Genomic DNA, 24,363 nt, shown 5'->3' with positions numbered 1-24,363 from the left:
AGTAATTAGCACCCCTTTAACATGAATTCTATCTTATTTGCTCTTCTGCTTTCACAATAAAATCTATTGAAGGTTTGTTCATTTGTATATCCTGTGGTTCTCAAACTCTTGATCTGAAGACTCTTCTGTTTGGTTGCTGGATCCTGGTAATCTACTCTGCATTTCCATTGATGCCATCAAAAGTACCTTTTGGGCCTCTTTTCAGTTAACCACTTTTAATTTTAATTTGTTTTGCTTTGTGTAAAGCAAATTAAACAAAAACTGGGTGAGGGTTGTGGAAGTCCAGCTCCCGGTACAGGGAACGGATGGAGGAACCGGAGATTAAAGATGAGGTTATTGTGGATGATTCCTGGAGGTTTCTGGTCTAATCCTTTCTCTTGGTGTTCTTTTCCTTAACCAAGATTCAGGGGAAGGACTAGGAACCCAACTGAACTGGGAATTGGCCTGGTGTTACACACTGAATCTACCCTCTGTAAACTAAGGGTTGGTGAGTTGGTAAAGCAACAATATTAGCTGAAGTTTTCTTTCTTATTTGTTTCATCCTGTGCTAGCTTAAACCATACACAAGGACATTCTGACTTTTTTTAGGGGGGAGAGGAGGACTTAAACACTGGGCCTAGGCACTGTCCCTGGACTCTTCAGCTCAAGGTGAGCACTCTACCACTTGAGCCACAGCGCCACTTCCAGTTTTCTGGTAATTAAATGGGGATAAGAGTCTCACAGACTTTCCTGCTCAGGCTGGCTTTGAACCTCAATCCTCAGATCTCAGCTTCCTGAGTACCTAGGATTACAGGCATGAGCCACCGGCGCCCAGCATCATTCTGACTTTTTTAAAGCTCTGTTTAGAGTCACCAGGGATTACTGGTCTTGCGATTGACCATACTTTGAGAACCAAGATGCTCTAGGTTCTAGAATAGTTCAGTTGGGTCATCTCGTTTTCTTCTGTCCAGGCTTTTATTGTTATAAAATGTCTGTTTGCAGATTGGGAATTGGTATTTAAATTTAATTTGATGAAATATTTTGACATAGCTTGGGTCTTGAAGCAGGAGTTCTGAATAAAATATTCTGTTTGCAACTTAACCCATTCACCTATCTAATCCCAAGCAGTTACTACACTGAGTGGCTTCATCATGAAATGAGGATGAAAGTGCATCTGGTTTTATGATCTACTGAATCTGGGCAGCAAATGAGATCCTTCCTGTGGAAATTCTTGGCAAACCTATGTGTGTGTGTTGAAAATGTTGTTTGTTTTCCTAGGATATTTATTTTATCAGGTAGCAAATTGCTGAAGCTTCCTGGAATACAATATTGGAAGATTGAGAAATGGATAGGGGCAGACCAATAGACAAGGAGAATTTGGAAGGCTTCTCTGCTCAGAAGTGTCACTCACATTATATTACTACCATTGATATTTGGGTCAAGCAACGCTCTTAAACATGTCCCTTTCAGGAAGGGTCTAATCCATCAGCTGTATACACTAGGATAGCTAGAGGGAGACATTCTTACCTCTAGTGGAAGTTTGGTAAGAGATCTTGCAGTCTCAAGGGACTGAAAGAACAAGACATTCGGATTGGTGACTTGGGAGGTGATGTGGGGGACTGCCAATGGAACAGGGCTGGGAAGGTGGCTCAGTGGTAGAGATCTTGCCTTGCATACATGAGGCCCTGGGTTCGATTCCTTAGCACCACATAAGCAGAAAAAAAAAGCCAGAAGTGGCGCTGTGGCTCAAGTGGTAGAGTGCTAGCCTTGAGCTGAAGAGCTAAGGGACAACGTCCAGGCCCAGAATTCAGGCTCCACGACCGGACCCCCCCCCCAAAAAAAATAAGAGAATTAGATAGCCAGAAGATACAATGAAGGTGTATAGAGAGGGAATGCTTGTAGCCCAGATAAAGACAACTTTTATAATTTTGTATGTAATTGTTTTTTATCTTTCTTTGTTTTCTAAATACCCTATGGAAATAAAAGATAGGTTTACTTTTGGAAGGACCATTAAAATGATAAAATATTACTTATTATAGAGAATTCTACAAGAGGTATGAGACATGGCTTTATGCCCATCTTTTTACAATAATTATTTCACAGGAAGAGTAAAAAACAAGTGCTGTGTGCCTTTCCTCTAGTTTCTGCAATGGTCACATCTTACACAACTGTAGCAGTGTCAAAACTGGAAAGTTAACTATGTGTGTCACTTCTGTGTGTCTGTATTTGTGTGACCACTACTGCCTTAGGATTTTGAGCTGCTCTGTCAGCACCACCTCAGCCTCATGCTAACTCTTTAGAACCCCTTCCCCCCACCTTCACCTACCCTTAGCCAGGAAAGCACTGATTTGTCCTCCGTATCTGTCATTTCATTGTTCCAAAATATCGATGACATTGTACAATAGATGACCTATTGAGATGACTATTGGCTTTCTCATTGGGCAAATGCCTTTGAGATCTAACCAAGTAGCAATAGATAATCATTAGTTTTCTTGTTTTATTTCTGGCTCATTCTTGTTTTTGTTTTTCCTACAGAATAGTAATCTATGGTGTGGGCTTATCATAGTTAGTGTATCACATGCCTGTTGCAGGTCACTTTGATGATTTCCAATTTGGGGTTGACAGATTGTGTTTTAAACAATTGTGTTCAGGTTTTTGCTTAGATGTATTCTATTTCTCTGTGATTAGAACCTATGTGCGTGTGATTATTGTGTTAAGTAGTAAGTACATGCTTCGTGTTTTTAAAGAGACTGAACAGTGATTCGGAGTGCCATTCCATAGTAAAAGTAGTCTAGTTTTTCTGACTTTGCCATGATCACTTGTCACTATTTTACAGCCATTTTTTTGCCAGTCCTGGGGCATGAACTTTGGGCCTGAGTTGATTTTTTAAAAATTTATTTTACAGATAGGGTTCAGGTTCATTGCAAGTGTTACCTGATTGGGCCAACTTTCTCTTCCTCAAAGATAACCTCTCTTTCTGAACTTTAACTAACTAGAGGTCTTAATCACATCAGGAAACACACTGTTCCAGGTGATACAAAATACTCCCGGAAAAAAATCCAACATATTGGGCTGGGAAGGTGGTGTTTGCCTTGCATGCCTGAGGCCCTGGGTTCGATTCCTCAGCCACATAAGCAAAAAGAAAAAAGCCAGAAGTGGTGCTGTGGCTCAAGTGGTAGAGCGCTAGCCTTGAGCTGAAGAGCTGAGGGACAGCGCCCAGGCCCAGAGTTCAGGCCTCATGACCAGACCCCCTACCCCCCCCAAAAAAAATCCAGCATATTCAGTCTCACAAATGGGAGAGTAAGGACACAAGGAGAGTCTTGGCTATATTAGTGGAGGTTCACATAAGGAGAGACATAGTTGATTGGAGACATCCATTTATCTTTTTAAGTTGTCTCATTATAATTCAGACAAAAAGAAGTGAGAGGTCCTGAGCTTGGAATAATCGGGGAGTGGGAGCTTGGGGAGTGGGAGGGCAGAGTTGTTGTCCCTGCTTGGGTAGAATACGAATGTGAGTAGCTATGATTACATTGCCTAATCCTGAGGTGGAAATATATCTTAGACTGTTCTTAAGCCATTTTGTGCTTAATTTATTTTCTTATTCCCATAGAAATTCAGAGCTGAAAGGGATCTTACAGAAGTATTGTGTCTCGTGCTCCCATGAGAGAATACGAGTTAATACCATCTGACAATACTTCATCACAAATCAACAGCTTAATAGACATATGAGTGGTTTTATATGAAACATAGGGATCCCATCCTAGCATCTCAAATGGTTCCTTTTTCTTATTGTTTTCGGTTTGTTTGTTTTTGACATAGGTCCCATGCTTCAACCTCCTGTCTATGATTGGAGCCATGTACAACCACATCTAGCTCAATTGATTCTTTTTTTGTTTTGCTAGTCCTGGGGCTTGAACTTAGGACCTGGGCACTGTCCCTGAGCTTCTTTTGCTCAAGGCTAGCACTCCACCACTTTGAGCCACAGTGCTACCTCTGGCTTTTTCCGTATATGTGGTACTGATGAATCAAACCCAAGGCTTCATGCGTGCTAGGCAAGCACTCTACCACTAAGCCACACTCCCGTCCCTCAGTTGATTCTTAAATATACAATTCCATAATTCTCAATTTTTTTCCTACCATGACAAATTAGAGAGAAAGGTTACACATTGTAGTAAGAGATAAACTAGCAGTGATCTGAAACTGAGATTCACGGCCACCCCTCACCTCTCCTAATTACCATCAAGAAATGGAAGTGTGAAATTAAGATTCACAATCATCCACCACTTCTCTTAACTCCCATCAGGTAATCCTGGCATGGTCATTAAAGGGGAGAATGTATGAAGCTTGAGTAAACCCTCACATGATTTTGATGAGCTGCAGCTAAGAATCCCTTAGACAACAATATTTTGTCACACTTTTGTCTCATTGAAATATCCTCTTCTAGTTCTTATCATTTTTCCATAGAATCTGGAAGCCATCCAATAGCCATCTCGTCTTCTTCTTTGTCAATTACTTTTCTCACCACATCCTAGGCCATTGGCCATTCCAAGTTGTTACCTACACACTTGACATGAACAGACACTGTAACGTCTCAAGGTTTTGGTCTATTATCAGGTAGGTCCAGGTCTTCCTGACGCCCAGCTAGAATGTGTTATCTTGTAATTCTCACTCACTGGAGGGCTTCTGTATGTCTCTCAAGTTTATTCTTGTCTAGGGTAAAGTCTGCAATTATTTCAACCATTGCTGCTGGTTTCTGGATCCCAATTCTAGACTTCCTTCTTTTGAGCAATTCTCTGTTGCAACGTTAAATATTACACATAAAATTGAACTCAGGGCAGCGTTTGTTGGTGACATCCTCCTACCTCTCAAGGTGATTTCTGTCATTACTTTCTGACATGTCCTGCTTCTCTGTGATCCATTCTCCGTATGACTGCCAAATCTTCTTTGAAGTCACTTATCACTGCTCTTAGAATAAAATCCAAATCCTCTGAACAAGCTGTGAAGATCCAACACAATCTTGCTCCAGCGTACCCTCACCGCCTGATCCCGCATCACTAAATTCCAGACACAGTGGCCATCATCTGGCTCTTTGAACTGCTCTTCGTTTGGCTAAGTCCTTTCCACCCACGACTCAGCTCCAGTTCCCCCTCCCCCACCCCGGGTCTTTTTCCAGGGTCTGTTTTTCTACTTCATCACCACCTGGAGTTCAGGGCCACTTATTGCTCACTCACTGGTTAGCTAGAGGAGATCCTACCTGTGGTGGATTTTCAATGAATGCTCATTGTTTGAATAAAAAATTGTATGATGGGCTAGAGTTGGAAAAAATCATTGGTTCATAGGTTTCTATTAATATATCCCAACACTGTTTCATTGTGTAGGGTGAGAAGTCAGTGAAAAGATATTTCACTGTCAACACATCTTGAATATGAGATCAGACACTGGCTGAAGGTAGAACCAACCCAACTAGATGTGGATGTGAGAGAAAATAAGTGACTGGAGAAATGGAGTCACCACTATGAAATGAGGAAACCTAAGAGGAGAGGTTGGTGGATGAGTTAAGAGGAGGATAATGAGAATGAGTTTGGAATATGAAAGCATATGATCCTTACAGTTCTCAATTCCCCCTGCCTCTCTTTCCTCATCTTTGAGTTCTCATTATTATGAGGATTTGAGAGTAGACAACTCAAAGCAAAATACAGAAAAAGTGGATAAGGAGAAATAAATTGATTAAGCAGAGTTATTAGGCCGTGAAGGTTTTGAGTTTTGGTTATGAAAACCTAAGTCTTAAGAAAAAACGTTCCCTGATTAATTTTAGGCTGTACCGAGTGTATGTTGTTTTTTATAGGATGGGGTCCAGTCATGAAGCTAGAAATGAAGCTATTGACTTAGAATATCTAAGAACATCTCTGTCACTATAGATAGTCATCATATGAGCATCAAAAATCACATTTTATTTACCAGCTCAACATCTTCTGACTATTGTAATCTTTACCAGCAAACACGGTGGGTCTCTGTTCTGGGCAGGGCAAAATGGCGGATTCTGAAAAGCTAATGTCACCATGATAAAAATTATAATGTGAGCATTTACTGGATTTAACATCATACACTTTGTATGGGAAATACATGGCTGTCATTATCGAGTTGAAACCCCACGGAGCTCCTCCCAGGTTGATGCTGAGGGCAGGGAAGGGAAGGATTGAAGGAAGAGGGGGATTTTCAACAACAGTACTATTCAGGACTGTGTCCAAAGGGAAGCTTCAGGGAGTACATCTCCCCTGCCCAGGTAGATGTTCCAGTGCATGTACTTGGCTTTGTTGTTAGAGAAGAAATCTCATACAGCCTTAAGGGCTTATGAGATGGAATTAAATGTATTGTGTTAAGTTTCAACAAATCTTATTTGAAGTCTTAAAATCACAATTTCCTTTATACTAGATATGTAGATCTATTTTACTCTATGAGTAACATATGACCCACTTTACAACATGTTGTTCCTTAATAAGCTAACCCCTCTCATATTTGTATGAGTGTTTCTGAAGCCTAATTATTCACAAATAAATCATCCTTTCAGAGACAGGTTGAAAGATAGTGGAGCTCATCTCTCTTGGTCTTACTCAGGGGAGGGACACAGTGGTCCCAAAAGCTCGCTCTGTGTCCCCTGTCCATCTCTGCAGACACACTTCAGTGTTGGAGGTTGTTATTTCTGGGTAGCACCTGAGGACACTGAACATCAGAGGTGGGTTCAGCTACAGATCGTACAAAAAGTCAAGTTTCACACTGGGGCAGCATGGCCATAGAATTTTATTCCCAGCTGCTGTACTGTGCTGTCCTTCATGCGGGGTAGAGAAATGGGGTGAGAAATACTTAGGTAATTGTAGCTTTGGGTATCCTAAAGAACAGTTATTATATGAGTAGTGTGTGTGTGTGTGTGTGTGTGTGTAATTGGTTTTCTGTGTGTGTGTGTGTGAGAGAGAGAGAGAGGGCAAACTAAACCCATAGGTTTAGTGAGCCTTTCCTGTATATAAAGAAAGATGTATTTGAGACCCTTATCAGTATTTAAAGTGATTATACTCAACACTAATGGTGATTTTTGTTCTTTCTCCTCAGTTTCCTGGTTTTCTCCAAATGAAAATATTCTCATTGTTATTTTCCCAATTTTGGCTATACTTCTGTTCTGGGGACAGTTTGGTCTTTTAAGTAAGTATTTATTTCTATTTTTTATTTGTGTTTGGTGATGAACTTGTTATTTCTAGCAGGCAATGTGCCTGAAATGTTCTGTGTAAGTTCATTGTGTTAGGATGCGATTATTGTGATAAATAGGAATGTGCAGTTGGAATGTTAATAGTCTTCTGGAAGCATGTAGTATTCTGTAGTTTGCTGAAGTCCACTGATCTCCTAAAGAAGGTGACTTTTTGATATGTGGCTGTTCCATTTCATCTATACAGCACAAATGGTGGTCTGGCCACAAAGGACTTACTTATGTAATCCTGGCTACTCAGGAGGTTAAGATATGAGAATCTCGGTTTGAAGCCAGCCTGGGCAGGAAAGGTTGTGAGATTCGTATTTCCAGTTATCCAGCAAAAAGCTGGAAGTAGAGCCATGGTTTATGTGGTAGAGTGCTAGCCTTGAGTGAAAAGGCTCAGGGACAGTACTCAAGCCCTGAATTCAAGCCCTAATACCTGCACCAAAAAGAAGAAAAAGAAAAAGAAAGTAAAAGAGTACATGCTGGAAACCTTAAGCCCACACATCATTTTCATACTTACATGTGTCGTCTTGTCTGGCAGAGATAGTATGCAGGGCTTGGCTTGAGTGAGGATTCTCTGGTGCTTTAGGATGCCCCTAGCCTGGCTTCCCAGAGTGACTTTCTTCATAGACTTCTGTTCACCTGTGGAAAAGCCCCTTTTGCATCATGCTAATCCTTGATGCAGCTGGGGAGAGCTGTGTCTTTCATCTCCATTTGCCAAGATAGTCATCTAGCCAAACCCTGAGGGCAAATGTCCATGCTCTACCAGATTTAGCACCAGCAGTCTGGAATTGTCATCAGAAGGTAAATCATTCCATGCATTTTGGGGTTAATGTTTATACTCAGCCGTATTTCTAAGTTTGTAAAGGAAATTCATTAATTAGTGAAGTACTGAGGTGTCAGTTTAAACTTTTAAATCTTTACAATATCAGATGTATTTGTACACTGGCTGTTGCTTCCTGAAGCAGTCATTGAAGGCCAGAAAACAACCATACAGGCAAGGAGTAAATAGAGCTGATTTAATTTATTCTGCAATCTTTAGGAAAGTGAACACCATAGTGGATGGGCCTGTTGTAAATAAGAGAAGTTTCCTTTCATTGGGAGTAGAAGCTGTGTGCACCCTCGGTGATACATAGAAATGGAAGAGAGATGGCTGATGTATTTTTGGAGCTTTTTATCAATGTACAGCACTCTGGAAATATTCTTTCCAGATACATTCTCAACCTGAGTCTACAATGCAAAAAGGGGGAAAAAAGGCTGATAGTGGCAACTGCCACGACATTTCAAAATATTACCTTCAAGATAATATCTAGACTTTCCTCAGAAGTTACCTTAGGATGTCTGTAAGCCTTGTATTTGAAGAAAAGGATTGGTAAACACTAGGGTCTGCTCAGTCATCATCAGTGTTAAGAGATTTTTTTTTTTACTATACTGGAGAAGCCAGAGCTCTAAGGGCTAAAACGTTAGGCAGGGAGCTGCTTTTTATGTGTATGTGTGCTATACTTGGACTTGCACTCATGACCTCGAGCTTTTACTTGGATTTTTTTTCTACCCTCACAGCTGGCACTCTACCACTTGAGGCACAGTTCTACTTCTGACTTCTTCCTGGTTAATTGGAGATAAAAGTCTCATGGATTGGTCTCCCCAGGCTAGCTCAGAACTCTAATTCTCATATATCTTAATCTCCTGAGTAGCCACTACTATAAGTACCAGCCATCAGTGCCTGACAGAGCAGCCTTTTTGTTAAGATCATAAAACTCTTTCACATTCATGTGATTTGATTGGGTTAGTTGAACAAATCTAGTGATCCTGGCATTATCATTAATGACATTCTGTTTAGTAGACTGAAAAATGTGGCTACATTTTTTGCAAAGTAAACTTGAACATTTTTCCTGAGTTAAAAAATTAATACAGGCCAGACTCCAGTGGCTCACATTTGTAATCCTAGCTTCTCAGGAGGTTGACATCTTATAATCGCAGTTCAAAATCCACTAGGGCAGCAAAACAGAAGTGGAGGTGTGGCTCAAGTGGTAGAATACTAACTTTGAGGGAAAAGCTAAGGAACAAGCACCCTGGCTGAGTTCTGAGTTCAAGCTTCATTACTGGCACAAACCAAAAAGTAGCATATTTCTCTGTGTATTGATCAGAGTTGCTTCCAGGATCTCACTTGTATAAAATACACAGCATTCCATTAACCTACATATCCATTTGTGTGTTTCAAACATCTATAGATTACTGTTAGTACCTCATGAAGTGTAAATGCTTTACACATATTAGTTATTTTATCTTATTTAGTAAGTAAGGACAGGGAGAAAACTCTGTTACATGTGCTACATATATATATATATATATATATTTTTATTTTTAATATTTCAATTTACTCGAGATTGAATCTATTGATACGGAACTAACAGACACTGAGGGCAAGCCATGCGTATCACTTTAGAACAGATTGTCCAATCTAGAAAGTTACAGGAAAAAATATCATCTACAGTCTCTATACTTAAAAATAAACTATTGATATCATCTAGTGAATTTCCTACTTCCTTTTGTTTCTTTTTCTGTTCTTGTTTCCTTTAAAAAAGAAAAAGAAAAAAAAGAAAATGGTAAATGGATTCTCGACTTATGTACTTGTACCTCCCCATTTTTCTTGTTATGATTACTTAGCTCACCTTGATGAGTGTTAAAATTGTTTCTAATCCATTTGATACTCTGAAAGTAACTCCACTGAGGGTGTGTGAGCAAGGGACAGCAATGATGTTTCAAGCCACTAGATACTCCCGCAGCGTGTTCCAGAACCTTTGTGTCATTACTAGGACTGCACACAAGTGTACCTGCCTTTCACTTCACAGTCCTGACCGCCTCACACTTCTAAATCCTTTGCTGATTTTCTGGGTGAGAAAAGATTTTATTTTAATTTCCACTTTTGTCTTGGTGAGTTTGAATTTTTTTGTAGCTTTTCTACCACTCATAGTTTAAGGAATGTGTTTATGAACCAAAAAAGTATTTTGATGGAAATTTTTATCCTGACTCGTCTTAAACAAGTAAATGTGGCTTATATGTGTAGAAGCAGAACCTCTATACTTGATTTTTGCTGCCTGGATTCGTTTAAAGGTGACGATTGTGAGGGTAGCTCTCTGATGGATAAGCACAGTGCCATCTGCTCTACACCTTACCTCACATTCATTTCTCTGGGAGCAGGTGCTATAGTTATTCCTGTTTTGTAGACAAGAAACTGATGCAGTCACACAACTCTTTCCTGTAGTCCTGGGGTTTGCAAGTGCTATTTACCATTGTTCTGTCCTGCCCGCCCCATGTGAATACAACCATGAATGGATGCAGCTGTTAGTGATAGAGCCGAGATTTGACCTTATTTGTTTCTTTATAAGGCACAGTGCTGGGCTCAGGGATAAATGCTTGCTGTGTGAAGTGAGCCACATTGCCACCTCTGGCTTTGCCTCACATGTCAAACCTCATAGCTGAGGAGACCTGTGTGTCTGGTGCCTGATTAGGATCGAACTTTTCTTTTGGTGCACCTCTCGTCTTACAAAAGCACATCCTGGTTATGGTCTAGGCGTCTTTGGAGATTTCTACTTCTCCTGAACTTTTTCTGACCACTATTTATGACCGTTCTTGGCTACCATTTTCTCTCAGTGGTTTTTCTAGCTCTACATGTCTATGTGGTCCAGTAGGAAAGCTAGTCCTTTGCTAGGCTAAAATTTCCCTAAAGGGAGCAAATCAAGTCCTTACTTTGAGAAGCCTTTCCTCACACTGGAGCTGGGCCTAGCATTGAGTCTCAGGAAGGAAGAAGCCTGGGAGGACTTCTTAGCCTCTGGAACATGCCAGTACTTGGCAAGCCCCAGACCACATTTGGAAAACAAAGTTCTCTTAAAAGGAAACTGTTACTAAATATTTTTGCCTCAGGCTCACAAACATTTAAGACAAGTCTTGCTGCTTAGCAAATAAATCACATATCACCAGCATCAAATACTGAAACTGAACCAAGAGTGTTGCTTTCTGACACTTTGTTTTTGTTCTGAATTGAAGTGACTCAGAGTTTGTCACTCCACTAACACTAACTTCAATAATTAAGTCCCAAGCTGCTTTGCAGGGTCTTCTTTCTTATTCTTTAATATCATAACAGGCTCTGTCATTTAGGTGGCTGATAATTTCAAATGCTGCCCACCTTGTCCTCTAGCTCCTGAGAGGTTGAGATCCAGTGAGAAAAAGAGCGAGCTGACATTCTGTAGCTCTCTGTCATAGGCCTTTATTCCTTTTTTCCCTTTCCTTGAATTTTTGTTGCCTGTAGAAAGCTTTGCTGCTTTGCATAAAACTGAGATCATGAACATATCTACATAAACTGAAACTTTGCAGTTTACTAATGAACTGGAAAACGTTGCTGTTTAAACTCTTTGTCAATACATAAAAAAATGAAAACTAATATTTAGTCCACAGTAAGTCAAAGCATTAAAACCAGGGGGGAAATTTTCTCAGTCATAGTTCGAACAGTGTAGGATTCCTGTTGTATAACTTTGGATACAGGGCAAGCATTGTTTCTGTGCCTAGGTGAATTATCAGACTACTTCCTAAGTTTGGATTCGCTGACAGTGGTTTACCCTTTGCTCTTTCAGCTTCATGAAAACAGTCTGGGAATGCCTTTGATTTGCTGGGCTCTGGTGATTTTTGTTTTCTTTGCTAGAGTCACTTCCTCTGGGATAGCTTCATTCTATTTGTCATTCACCTCTCAGTGGCCTCATTCATGCTGGTGCGTTCACCTGCACTGAGCTACTCTGGCTGCGCCTTGAGAGGCTCCCACATAGCAATAGTGTCTGCTTACCCACAGCAGCTGATTTTCTGCGATTCCACTTAGAGTCTATTCAGATTTCACACTCAGAATTCTTTCTTCTTTACTGTTGGTTTGTTGGTTGTTTTTGGCAGTCAGTACTAGTGTTTGACCTTAAAGTCTCACTTGCTAGATAGATGTGCTACTGCTGTACTCCCAAGCCACCCATCCAGCCCTTTATTGTACTAGTTATTTGGGGGATAAAGTTCCACTTTATTGTACTAGCTATTTGGGGGATAAAGTTCCACTTTCTGCCTGGACATGCACCTTGTCAATAATCCACCTATTTGGGGCATCCTGTTGTAGCTAGGATGATGCGCACTCACCACCCCTCCCAGCTTCTGGGGAGTTGAGATGGAGTTTCATGGACGTTTCTGCCTGCGCTGGAACTACAGTCCTGATCTCAGTCTCCCGTGTAGTTTGAGAAGGCAGATACTTGCCGCCCACTCCAGGCTTCTTTCTGTTGAAGTAGGATCTTGTGGGTTTTGCTGCCTAGCTTGGCCTTGAGTCTTGATCTTTCCAATTCCAGCCTTCCAAGTAGCTAGGATTACAGGCAGGAGCCACCGACTCTCTTATCAGTTCTTTGCTTTTTCATCTTTCTTGCCCAGTTTCCTCTTTTGATAATGTATTGTTGCTGGGAGGCAAGGAGATAACAGGGCCGTGCACTTGGCTATCTGTGCATGAACTGAATAATAGACATGCAGTGACTGGTCACCAGCATTCTTCAAAAGAAGTGACATGGCCCATCCGTAACTGTGATGCACACTGCACTTCTGCTGTTCATGGAGTAGTTTGTGGGCTTAAGAAATAGCACAAAGTCTGTACTTGATGTAGTTTCATTATTCGGTGACTGAATTTTGGTGACTGCATTTTGGGTGACTCATGTTATTTAATTAAACCACACTCACAAGGATTTCTGCATGTCAGAACCATGCAAAGTAAGGACTGTTGTGATTTATTTCAAGTTGTGTATTCTAGACATCTTTCATTTTCTCTTCCAACGCTGGTATCCCAACTCAGGATTATTCAAGGATTTTTGTTACTATTCAGAGGTGTTTAAATATTCCCATAAAAATTATTGTTGGGAAGTAGAAGGAAATAAATTTCTGTTAGCCAGGTATGGTGGCTCATCCCTGTAATTCTGGCTACCCAAGAGGCAGACACTAGGAAGATTGTAACAAAAAGTAAGTAATACTCAATCTCAGCCATCAAGCTGATCACGATGGAACGTATCTGTAATCCCAGCTGTGTAGGAGGCATAGATATGGAGGATCCTGGTCTAAGGCCATCCCTAAAAAAAAAAAACCCTCAATCTGGAAAAATAAATACTAAAAGCAAAAAGGGCTTAGAAGCATGATTCAGGTGGTAGAGTGTGAACCCCTAAGTTCAGACCCCAGTACAACCAAAAAATAAGTAACTAAGAAAATCAGTCAATCAATAAGTAAATAAATAAATATCACAATAACCTTGAGATTCTACTATGTTCTCAAGTCCTGATGTGAGGCTTAGCTTGTCAAGTAAAGTTGGCCCTGAAATCACATTTAAAAGAATTGCAACAGCAGATTCTCCAGAGGAAGTAAGGACATACACTAGGTTGTACTGTATGTTTCTCTCCAACATTCCAATAAATATTATTTCAGTGGATCATTTTGTGGCCTAGTTGATGGCTTCTGGCATTAGGACTTTAGGTTACCAAGGTAAATGTGAACTCTTATCTGATGGCCTTGACTTTAGTCCCATCCACATACCGGTCACATTCTGGAAGTACATTATGGAGTTATCTACTGTAGGTCACACTTAACTTGTTCATGGAAATGGAGTTACTCATTCCTTAGCGCTTTCCAAATCCAGACCTCCTAACTCCTCTGAAACTTTCCACAGGACCAGAGTACTTCAGACCAAAAGGAAAATTCATCCGAAAATTCATTGCTCTTCATTTATATTTAAATACGTAGTACCCAAAGCCTAGCTGTTTTTATTCCTAGGTCCTATGGGCAGGGAATGTGATGTTTATTTAGTATTCAATTTGATAAAATTGTTTCATCAGAGAAGTTGGTAGGATTTGTTTCTTAATGATTTTACTTGCCAGAAGGCAAGTAGGATGGTTTCTAATTGGCAATTCACTTTTCTCTAGCATTGCATTTTCACAAAGCCTTCATTTGTGTGTATATGTGTTTTAAATGAGTGCTAAGCGTTTAAAATTGTAATTCAAATAATATTTTAAATGAGATTATAATGTGATTTTAAAAGTTATCAGATGTTCTTATCCTACATTGAAAATAATATTGGTTTATAGCTCAATAGATTCCAAAAGGATTCTAAATTGCTTTTCTACAGTTATCAGAAAACAGTACTTTATGATCTATTCTTAATCTGACACGCATTTTATCTCACTGGTAAGCCTTTCCACCACTTCAGTTACTGTTTTCTGAATGTCATGTCTTTGAGCAATACTGAATTCTGGGATTTGGGTTTTTGCCAGGTAGACCACAGTTTAGGTGGACCTGTGTCAGCCTATCAAATCTAGTCTTTAGGGCATCATAAAAATTTAACATGATAAACCTCATTTTGTCTGCATGTTGGTTTGGTAATTTTACTACATTTTATCAGCTACAACTTGTTTTCTATCTTATGTATGGTCTGTATCAGTCATAAAGGAATCAGGTCAATCTTGAATTATGACTCTTCCATTCATGTCATTGGAACATAACATCACTTTGTCACATGAATTTGAAAGATTGACTACATGAGAAACCTTTTTTAGACTAGATCAGACTTTCATCTAGGAATATCCAATACTGGCTTTGACTCATGCACACCCACCTGCACAACAGAAACAACATTAAATAACCACTCGAATGAACGTAAGGAGCATGGGGCCTGCCTATGTGTGCCTTTTTTGTGCACCATAGTGGATGTCATGTGGCTTGAGAGTGCTAACATATTATTGTTGGAGAAAATCTTCTTGTTCTTTAAATTTTGATTAATAACAATGCCTGGTACAATGTAGCTACATAGTAGATCTTTGTAGAACAAGAACCTAGCACATTTTTAAGCAGAAGAAAAACACAGTGTATTGATAGCTTACATCTACAACACTAGCTACTCAGGAGGCTGAGATCGGAGAATCACAGTTTGAAGGTATCCTGAGCAGACAGATCTGACAGATTCTTGTCCCCAAATAACTAGCAAAAAAATCATAACTGGTAGAGCTCCAGTCATGATTTAAAAAGTTTAACGAGCTCAAGGTCCTGATGTTAGTCCCCAGTAATAGCACAAAAGAAAGAGGAAATGATGAGGAGGAGGGACAGGAAAATTAAAATTTTTCTCACAATAAAAAAATTAAATTCTTAATTTGTTGATATAAAAAACAGCCTATTGTGCCAGGCATGGTGATGCATTCCTGTAATTTCAGCACCCTGGAGGCAGAGGCTGGGAGATCTCATGTTTGAGGCCAGCTTGGCTTACATAACAAGTTGAAGACCAACTTAGGCTATATACCAAGACCCTGTCTCCAAACAACACAAAAATATCATATTGTGACTTCTGATGTTCCTGTACAGCAGCATTAAGGTTATAGGTTTTAGTTAAAAATATAAATAGCATTATTTCTCATTTATTTCTATATTGATTTCAATAATTTTAGAGCTGGGTGCTGGTGGCTCACGCCTGTAATCCTAGCTACTCAGGAGGCTGAGATCTGAGGATCACGGTTCAAAGCCAGTTTGTTAAAATCCTTATAAATCTGCAGATTGTTAAAAATTATACATATTGTCTTGCTAATCAGCCAAAAAAAATCAAGACGTTTGATAAGAGCTGCTGTTAAGACTACATTAAATTATTTTTATGTTGTTGTTAAGTGTTTGGGGAATTATTTGAATATATTTTCTTTATCATGTTTAATGTTCTAATAAACTTAATAATAAATGAGGTTAAATCCATTTATTAAAGGACAAGAAAAGATCACCAGTGAAAAGCCTTTGTAATTATTCGGTTCCGTGGCCTTGTAGAGTAACTGAGAGAATTGGCAATTGAGCAAACAGTGAGATACCTTCCCAATACTTGCTGGGGGACTTGGTGAACTGTGGCAATTATGAACAAAGAATACAAGCTAAAAGATTCCTTATAAAGATTCCACTGAAGGAAACATAGAACTTCCTTTCATTTAAGTAGAACTTACTAATAAATGTGTTGCAAACAGCTGTTTATTTGAAGGAAAAGTTTAAGATAACCTTAAAAATAAGTAGTAATTGAAGCAACCCATAAGATCTAAAGCTCTCTCCAAGAGACAGTATACTCACACTCAAAGGGTAAAGGCCATTTTAGATTGTAGGATTTTGTGGCATTTTACTTTTGTTGGTATGGTTTGCCTTATTTCTCTTATACTAGCAGCTTTTCTTTTTTGGGGGGTCCGGTCGTGGGGCCTGTACTCTGGGCCTGGGCACTGTCCCTCAGCTCTTCAGCTCAAGGCTAGCGCTCTACCACTTGAGCCACAGCGCCACTTCTGGCTTTTTTCTTTTTGCTTATGTGGTTCTGAGGAACAGAACCCAGGGCCTCAGGCATGCAAGGCAAGCACTCTACCACTGAGCCACCTTCCCAGCCCTAATAGCAGCTTTTCTAAGCCTGAAGGGATTGGATTATATGTGAGGTCCAAACTCTTATTTTTGTTAAGAATGTCATAATCAGCCTTTTGCATGCAATTAGACTAGCCTAAAATATAAATTCTTGTTGCTTGATCTTAGTGACTCTTTCATATATTGAATTAAACCTGGAAGAGTCATTAATGGATGTTTGATAGTGAGGTACATTTGCAGTAGCTTCTATTTTAGAAACCTTTTGCAGAACTTTCAAGCTGTAGTTAGATAACAATGTACATGAGATTAAAATGAAAGCATGACATATATCTAGAGGAAATTTCCTGACTTCTTTTGATCTGTGAATTCAATTTCATGCTAGATGGTATCTGAGCCTAGAAATGGGAAAGCTGTGAAAACCATGCCATAAAAGGAGGCAGGGATAAGACTGAGTGGGAGTCACCTAAACTCCAGATCTGGGTGAAGGTAGCAGATCAAATCAAACCTTGGGGAACTCACCATAGGATGCTTTCTGGTTACTGTGGATTTCTCATTTCTCATGTGGGTGTGAGTCATTCAGCTTCACAGATTATTGCTTAGACCTCCGTCTCCTCCTAAACAGACTACAGTTGGTGTACTAAAGTTTGAATAGGCAGAGATTCAGAATATTCTTCTGAGGCCCATATTACACCATACGCATAGATTTTTGTCACGGCCATTTAGGCATTTATTTGTTGATTTTCTTATGTTTAATTTGTGCATCATTTTAGTAGAGGAAAAATACAGCATTTGCAATATCTCCCCCCTTAGGACAGTCAGCCATTGATTTCTGGCATGGAAAATATCCCTGTGTGGGTGGGCATGTAACAGAATTTCAATCTCTCAGTCTGACTCTTAAGTTAACAATGTTAGGTTAACAATTGGCAAAAAATTAATCTTGATACCAGTGGGAAAAAAAGGCCACTAGAAAATAAAAGATAATATTCTTAGGCCTGTTCATTACATCATTCCCTCAGGGAAAGTACAGAGTACTTGACAATAAACCCAGCATCAGCAGCAGTAACACAAATGATGCATCCCGTTGAGTTTGTGGTTTTATTTTTAATAAAATAAATTTCAGGTGAAAGTTTTAAGCCTGTGTCTCCATCATGATTTTACAAGGTGGTAATTTTTCCCATGTTCTGTTTTGTTCAAAACTAAATGTTCATTATTTCCAGATGTTTTACTAATTTTGCATATGGAGAAACTTAATTCTCTGCTAATTAACAAGCTATTCCCCATCAACAAAATGTGTATCAGTGTTATCTCCTCAGTCAGGGGTGGGTTGCTCATCAGGGGACACTGGTAAGTCTAACAGCATTTTGATTACCATAACTAGGGAACTACCTAATGTGTAGCGTCCACAGATTCCACTAAATGTTCTGTAATGCACAAGCAACCCCCACAGGGAAACCTAACCCAAACCAACTTATATCTAAAAGTATATAAATGTGTCATTTAAGAAAGTCTGCTTTTGCCAGGTGCCAGTGGCTCATACCTGTCATCCTAGCTACTAGCTACTCAGAGAGCTGAGATATGAAGATCACACTTCAAAGCCCAACTGGGCAGGAAAGTTTGTGAGACTCCTATCTCCAATAAAAACTACCAAAAAAGCCAAAATATGGAGCTGTGGCTCAAGTGGTAGAGCAATAACCTTGAACAAAAGAAGCTCAGGGACAGTGCCCAGGCCTTGAGTTCAAGCTCTAGGATTGGTATGTGCAAGCTCTCTCTCTCTCTCTCTCTCTCTCTGTCTCTCTCACTCTCTCTGTTTCTCTCTCTCTCTGTCTCTGTTTCTCTGTCTCTCTCTGTCTCTCTCTCTGTCTCTCTCCATCTCTCTCTCTCTCTCTCTCTCTCACACACACACACACACAATATATAGCAAATCCTGCTATATATTGCTTCCATTTCCAAAGAACAAGTAATCATGTGATATGAAGGAGTTGTTTCCTCAAGATTATGCAATTGCAGTGACCTGTTCTTTTGTCTTTTCAATGGCTTCCTTTGTGGTTGAGTTTATATTTATATAATTCTTTCTTTTCCTTTTAAGCACTTAAATACAAATCCAATCGTACGAATAGGAAAATCATCCTCTTACTCATTGCTGGAGTGGTACTCACCACAATTGTTATTGTTGGAGCCATTCTCTTCATCCCAGGTAAGCTATATAGGTATTTGAGGGATGAGGGATTCAGGACTGATGTCAGAGGTCCTTCCAAGAGGGAATTATAACAGGTTATGGCAAGTAGGTTAGCTTCAAATGATAGAAATCATCTCATTGCTCTGGAAGCCCTAAGTGAATTCACAGTCATCAGAAGTCTCACCCCTCTCCGTGATCTAAGGGCCAAACTATTTTCTGCCACTTCTAGCTTCAGATATTTGCAGACAGTCTGAACATTCCTTACTGGTGACAGCAGAGCTTCCTCTCTGCTCTGTGGTCACACTGTCTCCTCCTCTCCTCTGCTTTTTTGTGCACCTGTGTCCAGTCTCCCTCTGTCTCTCATTCACAAGGTCATTTGTCACTGGGAGAGGGCTACCATTTAATTTAGAGTAAGTCCTCCTTCAGGATCCTAAGTCAAAACTTTTAGCATATGATGCAAGTTTTGCCATGTAAGGTAATATTTCTGGTGTCTAGGCAGTGGGAGAAATGAATATCCTTAGGACTGACATGCAACCCATTATACAGGCAAACTTCATTGTCCAAGATGTGGAAATGGGAAAGACCACGGGAACTGTATCTGTCTGAGGTGGGGGATGGAAGTGTGAGTGGAAAACAAGGGAAGGAACACCTGAAAGAAAGGGAAAGACAAGCTGTGATTTCAAGTAGTAGGATCCCTGAGAATAGCACTGAGACTGAAGTGTAACTGTATTGCGTAGGAACATGGATCTAACAGCTGTATTTGCATCTGCATTTGGTGAGGACCTGGGGAGGAGATGAAATCAGAAGACAGCTTGAAAGAGCAATGATTTCACTTTGGGACAGATTGAATATCACAAAGGAAGGAAATGGTAAAAGATGACTAAGGCTTGTCATCTGGAATTCTTGAAGGTTAGGAAGGAGGTAGCGCTATCCAAGGGCTCAACGTGAAAATTCAGTTGGTCTTAAATCATTGAAAATAATTGCTCATCCTATGGGAATTTTGGAGCAGTTTTAAGTCTTTCATAGCTTATAATTCTAGTACTGAGATTAAATAATTTAATCAAGTCAAGTCAAGTACCTGCACTTCACAAAGAAGTATGTAAGAAAATATGGTAAATATTCTTATTTATTAACAGGAGAATATTCAGTAAAGAATGCATCTGGCCTTGGTCTCATTGTAATTTCTACTGGAATAGTATTAATATTACTTCAGTACAATGTGTTTATGGCAGGTGAGTATCTTACAGCATGATTTTGCCTACCTTTTCATTTTAAAATGGCACTCAGTGAAAATGTTTTTGTGTATTTTTTTTAGTAACTTAACAGAAGCTGGTTTAAAGATTGTCTATTATATCCTTAGTGGAATTTCCCATACAGATTGGTTTTAAGGTTATCACAATATTCAAGACAGTTAATTATTTTATAGAAAACAATTTTCCTACATATTGATGCCATTTGGCATAACTTTAAAGTTTGCTATGTAGTGTTGAATGGTTATTATGTCACTTTTGTAGTTTTTTTTGGGGGGGAGTCCGGTCGTGGGGCCTGAACTCTGGGCCTGGGTGCTGTCCCTCAGCTCTTCAGCTCAAGGCTAGCACTCTACCACTTGAGCCATAGTGCCAGCTTTTTTTCTTTTTGCTTATGTGGTGCTGGGGAATTGAACCCAGGGCCTCAGGCATGCAAGGCAAGTACTCTACCACTCCCAGCCCCTCACTTTTGTAGTTATAAGTAGATGCTAAAAGCACTCTTTTAGGGGGTTAGTTTTATCAAAATACAAATACACTATAAGGAAATAACCACAGTGAAAATTCCTTAAGCAATATGTGTTCTTTTTTTTAAAGCATGTTTTCTTTTTCTGCTTATTCTCTATAGAAGACTCGTTCTACAATATGGGTGATAAATCACAAAAAGTAGAAACATTTTTCAGTTATTGGAAAATCTTGACACTACCTTTAAAAGATAGTATAAAGCCAGGTGCTGGTGACTCATGCTTGTAATCCTAGCTACTCAGGAGGCTGAGATCTGAGGATCATCATTCAAAGCCAGCCGAGGCAGTAAAGTCTGTAGGAATCTTATCATCAGAAAACTAAAAGTGAAGCTGTGGCTCAAAGTGATATAGTGCTAGCCTTGAGCAAAAAAGAGCTCAGGGACAGCGCCCAGGCCCTGAGTTAAAGTCCCATAACTGATGACAAAAAAGAGATAGTATGAATATCCTATCTGTAATCAATATTATAATCTTTGAATTATAAGAACAAACACCCAGCATATTTGTTGTTACTATCAAAGAATCCCACTTAATAGTGGGTCTTAGAGTCTCTATGTAGCTTGTTGTCCTATCAATTTACGATAAGATCACAGATCTTCCAGGTGCAAAAAATAGCAGTCATGGTGTTCATAATCACATTTGTTAATAACTCTCTCCCCCAGACCAACTTTGTGAGCTGGAGGAGAAGCCAGGGTCATCAGCCCTTCATAAAAGAAAATACACAAACATGGTCAATGCAGCATTTTGTTCTCTAATCTGGGCAAAAAACTGCTTGTCCTGCTCAGTTAACTGTGACAGTAAAAGGCTGCAGGAGTATAACTGGAGCAGACACTTGATTAGAAGGGCTAGGGCACTGGAAAAACCTTTACTATCTGACAAGAACCTGCAGCCAGCGTTTGGTTATAAGATCTTACCTTGATTGGCACAGAGGCTAGCAGGAGTGACTGCTTCATCGATATTCCCTTCGTGCTTCGCTAATGTTCTTTTCCTTCCCACAGCTTTTGGGATGACCTCCTTCACCATTGCTATATTGATCACTCAGGTGCTGGGCTGTGTGCTTGCTATGGTTGGACTGTGTCTTTGTATGTTTGGTAAGAGTCACGTTCTTCTGCAGGCCCAATTTGGATTTCTATTGGATAAGGTTTTCCCTTTTTTTTTTTCTCCCTTGTTCTTCTTTTGAGAGTAGTTTTACTTGCACAGCTAACCTGGATTTCTGTACTCTCCACCCCTTCCTTTCACAAACCCCACACAGCCATAGCCTCCCATAACATCACACCAGACTGGTACATTTGTTATAACCAATAAGTCAAGATGGAACCATTATATGTCAGTGACAGATCTATAATGACACATACAACACTCCCCTCCCACCCCCACCATGGTCAAATCATACAGAATAGATTCGCTACCCTGACACTCCTGTGTCCCACTTTTATCTCTGTCCCTCCTTCCAAACCCCTGGCAACACTGACCTATTTACAGTCCCTACAGTTTTACATTTTCCAACATGTCTCAAAGTTGGACTCATATTGTCCATATAAGCTTTTTATGGGCTTCTTTTACTTAGAAATAATCTCAATTCCTCCATGTCTTTTTCACATTGTGATTGCTCCCATGCTTTGTAGTGCAGAATAATCTTCTATCATAGGAAGCTGCCATCCTCTTTTATGCATTCGCCTATTGCAGAATGTCCTGGTGATTTTCAGTTTCTTGTGAGTGCGAATAAAGCATTCATAAACATCCATCCACAAAGTTTTTATGTGAACATGGATTTTCAACTCATTTGGGGAAATCCCAAACACTGTAATTTCTTAATGCTGTGCCAAACACCATTAGTCTTGCAGTAAACTACCAAACTCCATTTGCTACTACCACTAATGAGTGCAAATTCTGTTTCTTCACACACTTTGCAGAATTTGGTGTGGTAGACTTTTCTGTCTTAATTCATTTCCCCCCAGAGAGAGAGCAGCAGTTTCTACCTTGCTTGAAGAATGTGGGCAATATTTGGCTTGTGAGTTGATTGTTCTAACAGCCAAACTGTTATTCCTGTAATTACAGAAGAACTTTTACAGTACCACGCTCCAGTTGATTGGAGGATTAGATTTTGTACACCATTGTCCACTTTATTGTCCTGGTACAATAAGTTGATTCAGGAGCAGAAAGACTTACTTATTATAATATGGAATTATTTCACCGAAGTTAATAATGGATATAATTTTTATTATCTGTAGATGTAAAGCATTTTTATTTATTGATCATTAGGACACAGCTTCCTCTAATTCTTAAAGCTTGATACATGCTTGGATTAGCTCAGTAGGGAAGCTAGCACTTGCCTAACATGGGAGAGGCCCTGGTTTCAATCCCTAGGACCACAAAAAAATAAACAAAAACAAAAAACTATTGATGTGAGTTTTTGTTGATACCATTAAAACATTCTATAGGCACTTCTAATGGGGGATTTCATTTGTTTCTACAGCATGTGTACCAGTGCATGGCCCACTATTGATTTCAGGTTTGGGCATCATAGCTCTAGCAGAATTACTTGGACTAGTTTATATGAAGTTTGTGGGTAAGTCAAAATTACTTTTGCTCTCCTCTGCTGAGAATTTCAGATATATAACTTAGAAAATACTTTTAGTAGGTTTTTCCAATTTAAACCCAAAGAAATGTATTAATAGCTCTAACAATAAGAAATAAGTCAGAATGGAGGTCATAAAAGAGGGTAATGAATAAAATAAATGAATAAAAGAGGCTCATGAATTAATGAAAAGTCCAAATTATAAGCTATCTTAAAAGAAATTGAATGTAGGCTTGGTGATACACATCTGTAATCCTAGCAACTCAGGAGATGGAGATTAGGAAAGATCATGGGTCTAAGGCCAGGAAGGAGAAAAAGGTTAACAAAACCCTACCTCAGCAAATAAAGCAGGCATAGTAGGCATGTCCCTATAATCCAAGCCATATACTTCAGAAAATGGTGGTCTGAGGCTGGCCCAAGCACAAGTGAATAATCCTAGATGAAAAATAACTAAAACAAATAGGGTTAGTAGTGTGGTTCTACCTCAGTTCTACCTGAGTTCAAACTTAGTACCACCAAAACAAAAAAACAACAAAAATGAAATAACAACAAATAAACATAGAAGCCAAAACAACAACCATAAACTGAAGAAAAAGGTTGGCTTTGTGTTTTAGAGTGTATAGAATTTTTCATGCTAAGTTCAGGGACTGGTCTTGGGAGAGAGAGTTCTTGAGTCAAGGAGTGTTTAGTATCTTGTCAATCTAGGCATACTGTGAGAATTTTGTTTCCTATATAACATTATTTCCAAGTTTAAATTTGTAACCTTCATTGTAATTTTAAAGAGTATGACTGTGACTTTCACTTCCTGTGGGCTTTTTGTTTTTAAGGTTTAGTCCTTTTCGAAGGTTTCATTTTAATTACTAGAAACGAGTCTTTAATGTCTTTTTTTTTCTATTTCTGTGGGAGAGCTTGGCAGAGCCAATTTCTCACTTTCTTTCCTTTTACGTAGTTCAAACATAACACCCTAAGAAGATAGAAATTGGACAGTAAAATCTGTCATTTTTGCTAACTTAAAGAGCACTGATCTCCAGTGCATGAGTTTAAAGCAAAGTTAAAACCAATATAGTAAAAAATAATAATAATAAGATTTTACACTTTGGAAGTCAATTCTTCCTAAGTGTGGTATTAACTTCATTATCTCCAACCCTAGTATTCGGTCAGTTATCAAATAATGAATTTTTGCATAGCTTTATTTTTGAGTACATAGA

General features: G+C 39.3%; 1 protein-coding gene across 4 annotated transcripts in view; it reads left to right on the top strand.

Annotated features, from left to right (window-relative positions):
- The window catches only part of Cd47 (CD47 molecule), a 50,444-nt gene that overhangs the window by 17,077 nt on the left and 9,004 nt on the right, over positions 1-24,363 (top strand). For all 4 annotated transcript variants that reach the window (XM_042676955.1, XM_042676953.1, XM_042676954.1 and 1 more), the window contains exons 3-7: positions 7,084-7,173; positions 18,723-18,830; positions 19,949-20,044; positions 21,576-21,668; positions 23,054-23,146. In XM_042676955.1, the coding sequence (XP_042532889.1) occupies positions 7,084-7,173; positions 18,723-18,830; positions 19,949-20,044; positions 21,576-21,668; positions 23,054-23,146 (480 nt within the window). The remainder of the gene's footprint in view (positions 1-7,083; positions 7,174-18,722; positions 18,831-19,948; positions 20,045-21,575; positions 21,669-23,053; positions 23,147-24,363) is intronic.

This window comes from Dipodomys spectabilis, unplaced genomic scaffold (genome assembly GCF_019054845.1).
Source record: "Dipodomys spectabilis isolate Male_0828 unplaced genomic scaffold, ASM1905484v1 ptg000032l, whole genome shotgun sequence".
NCBI classification, from domain to species: domain Eukaryota; kingdom Metazoa; phylum Chordata; class Mammalia; order Rodentia; family Heteromyidae; genus Dipodomys; species Dipodomys spectabilis.
Note: the sequence above shows the minus strand (reverse complement) of the source record. Positions and strands in the feature narration are given on the sequence as shown.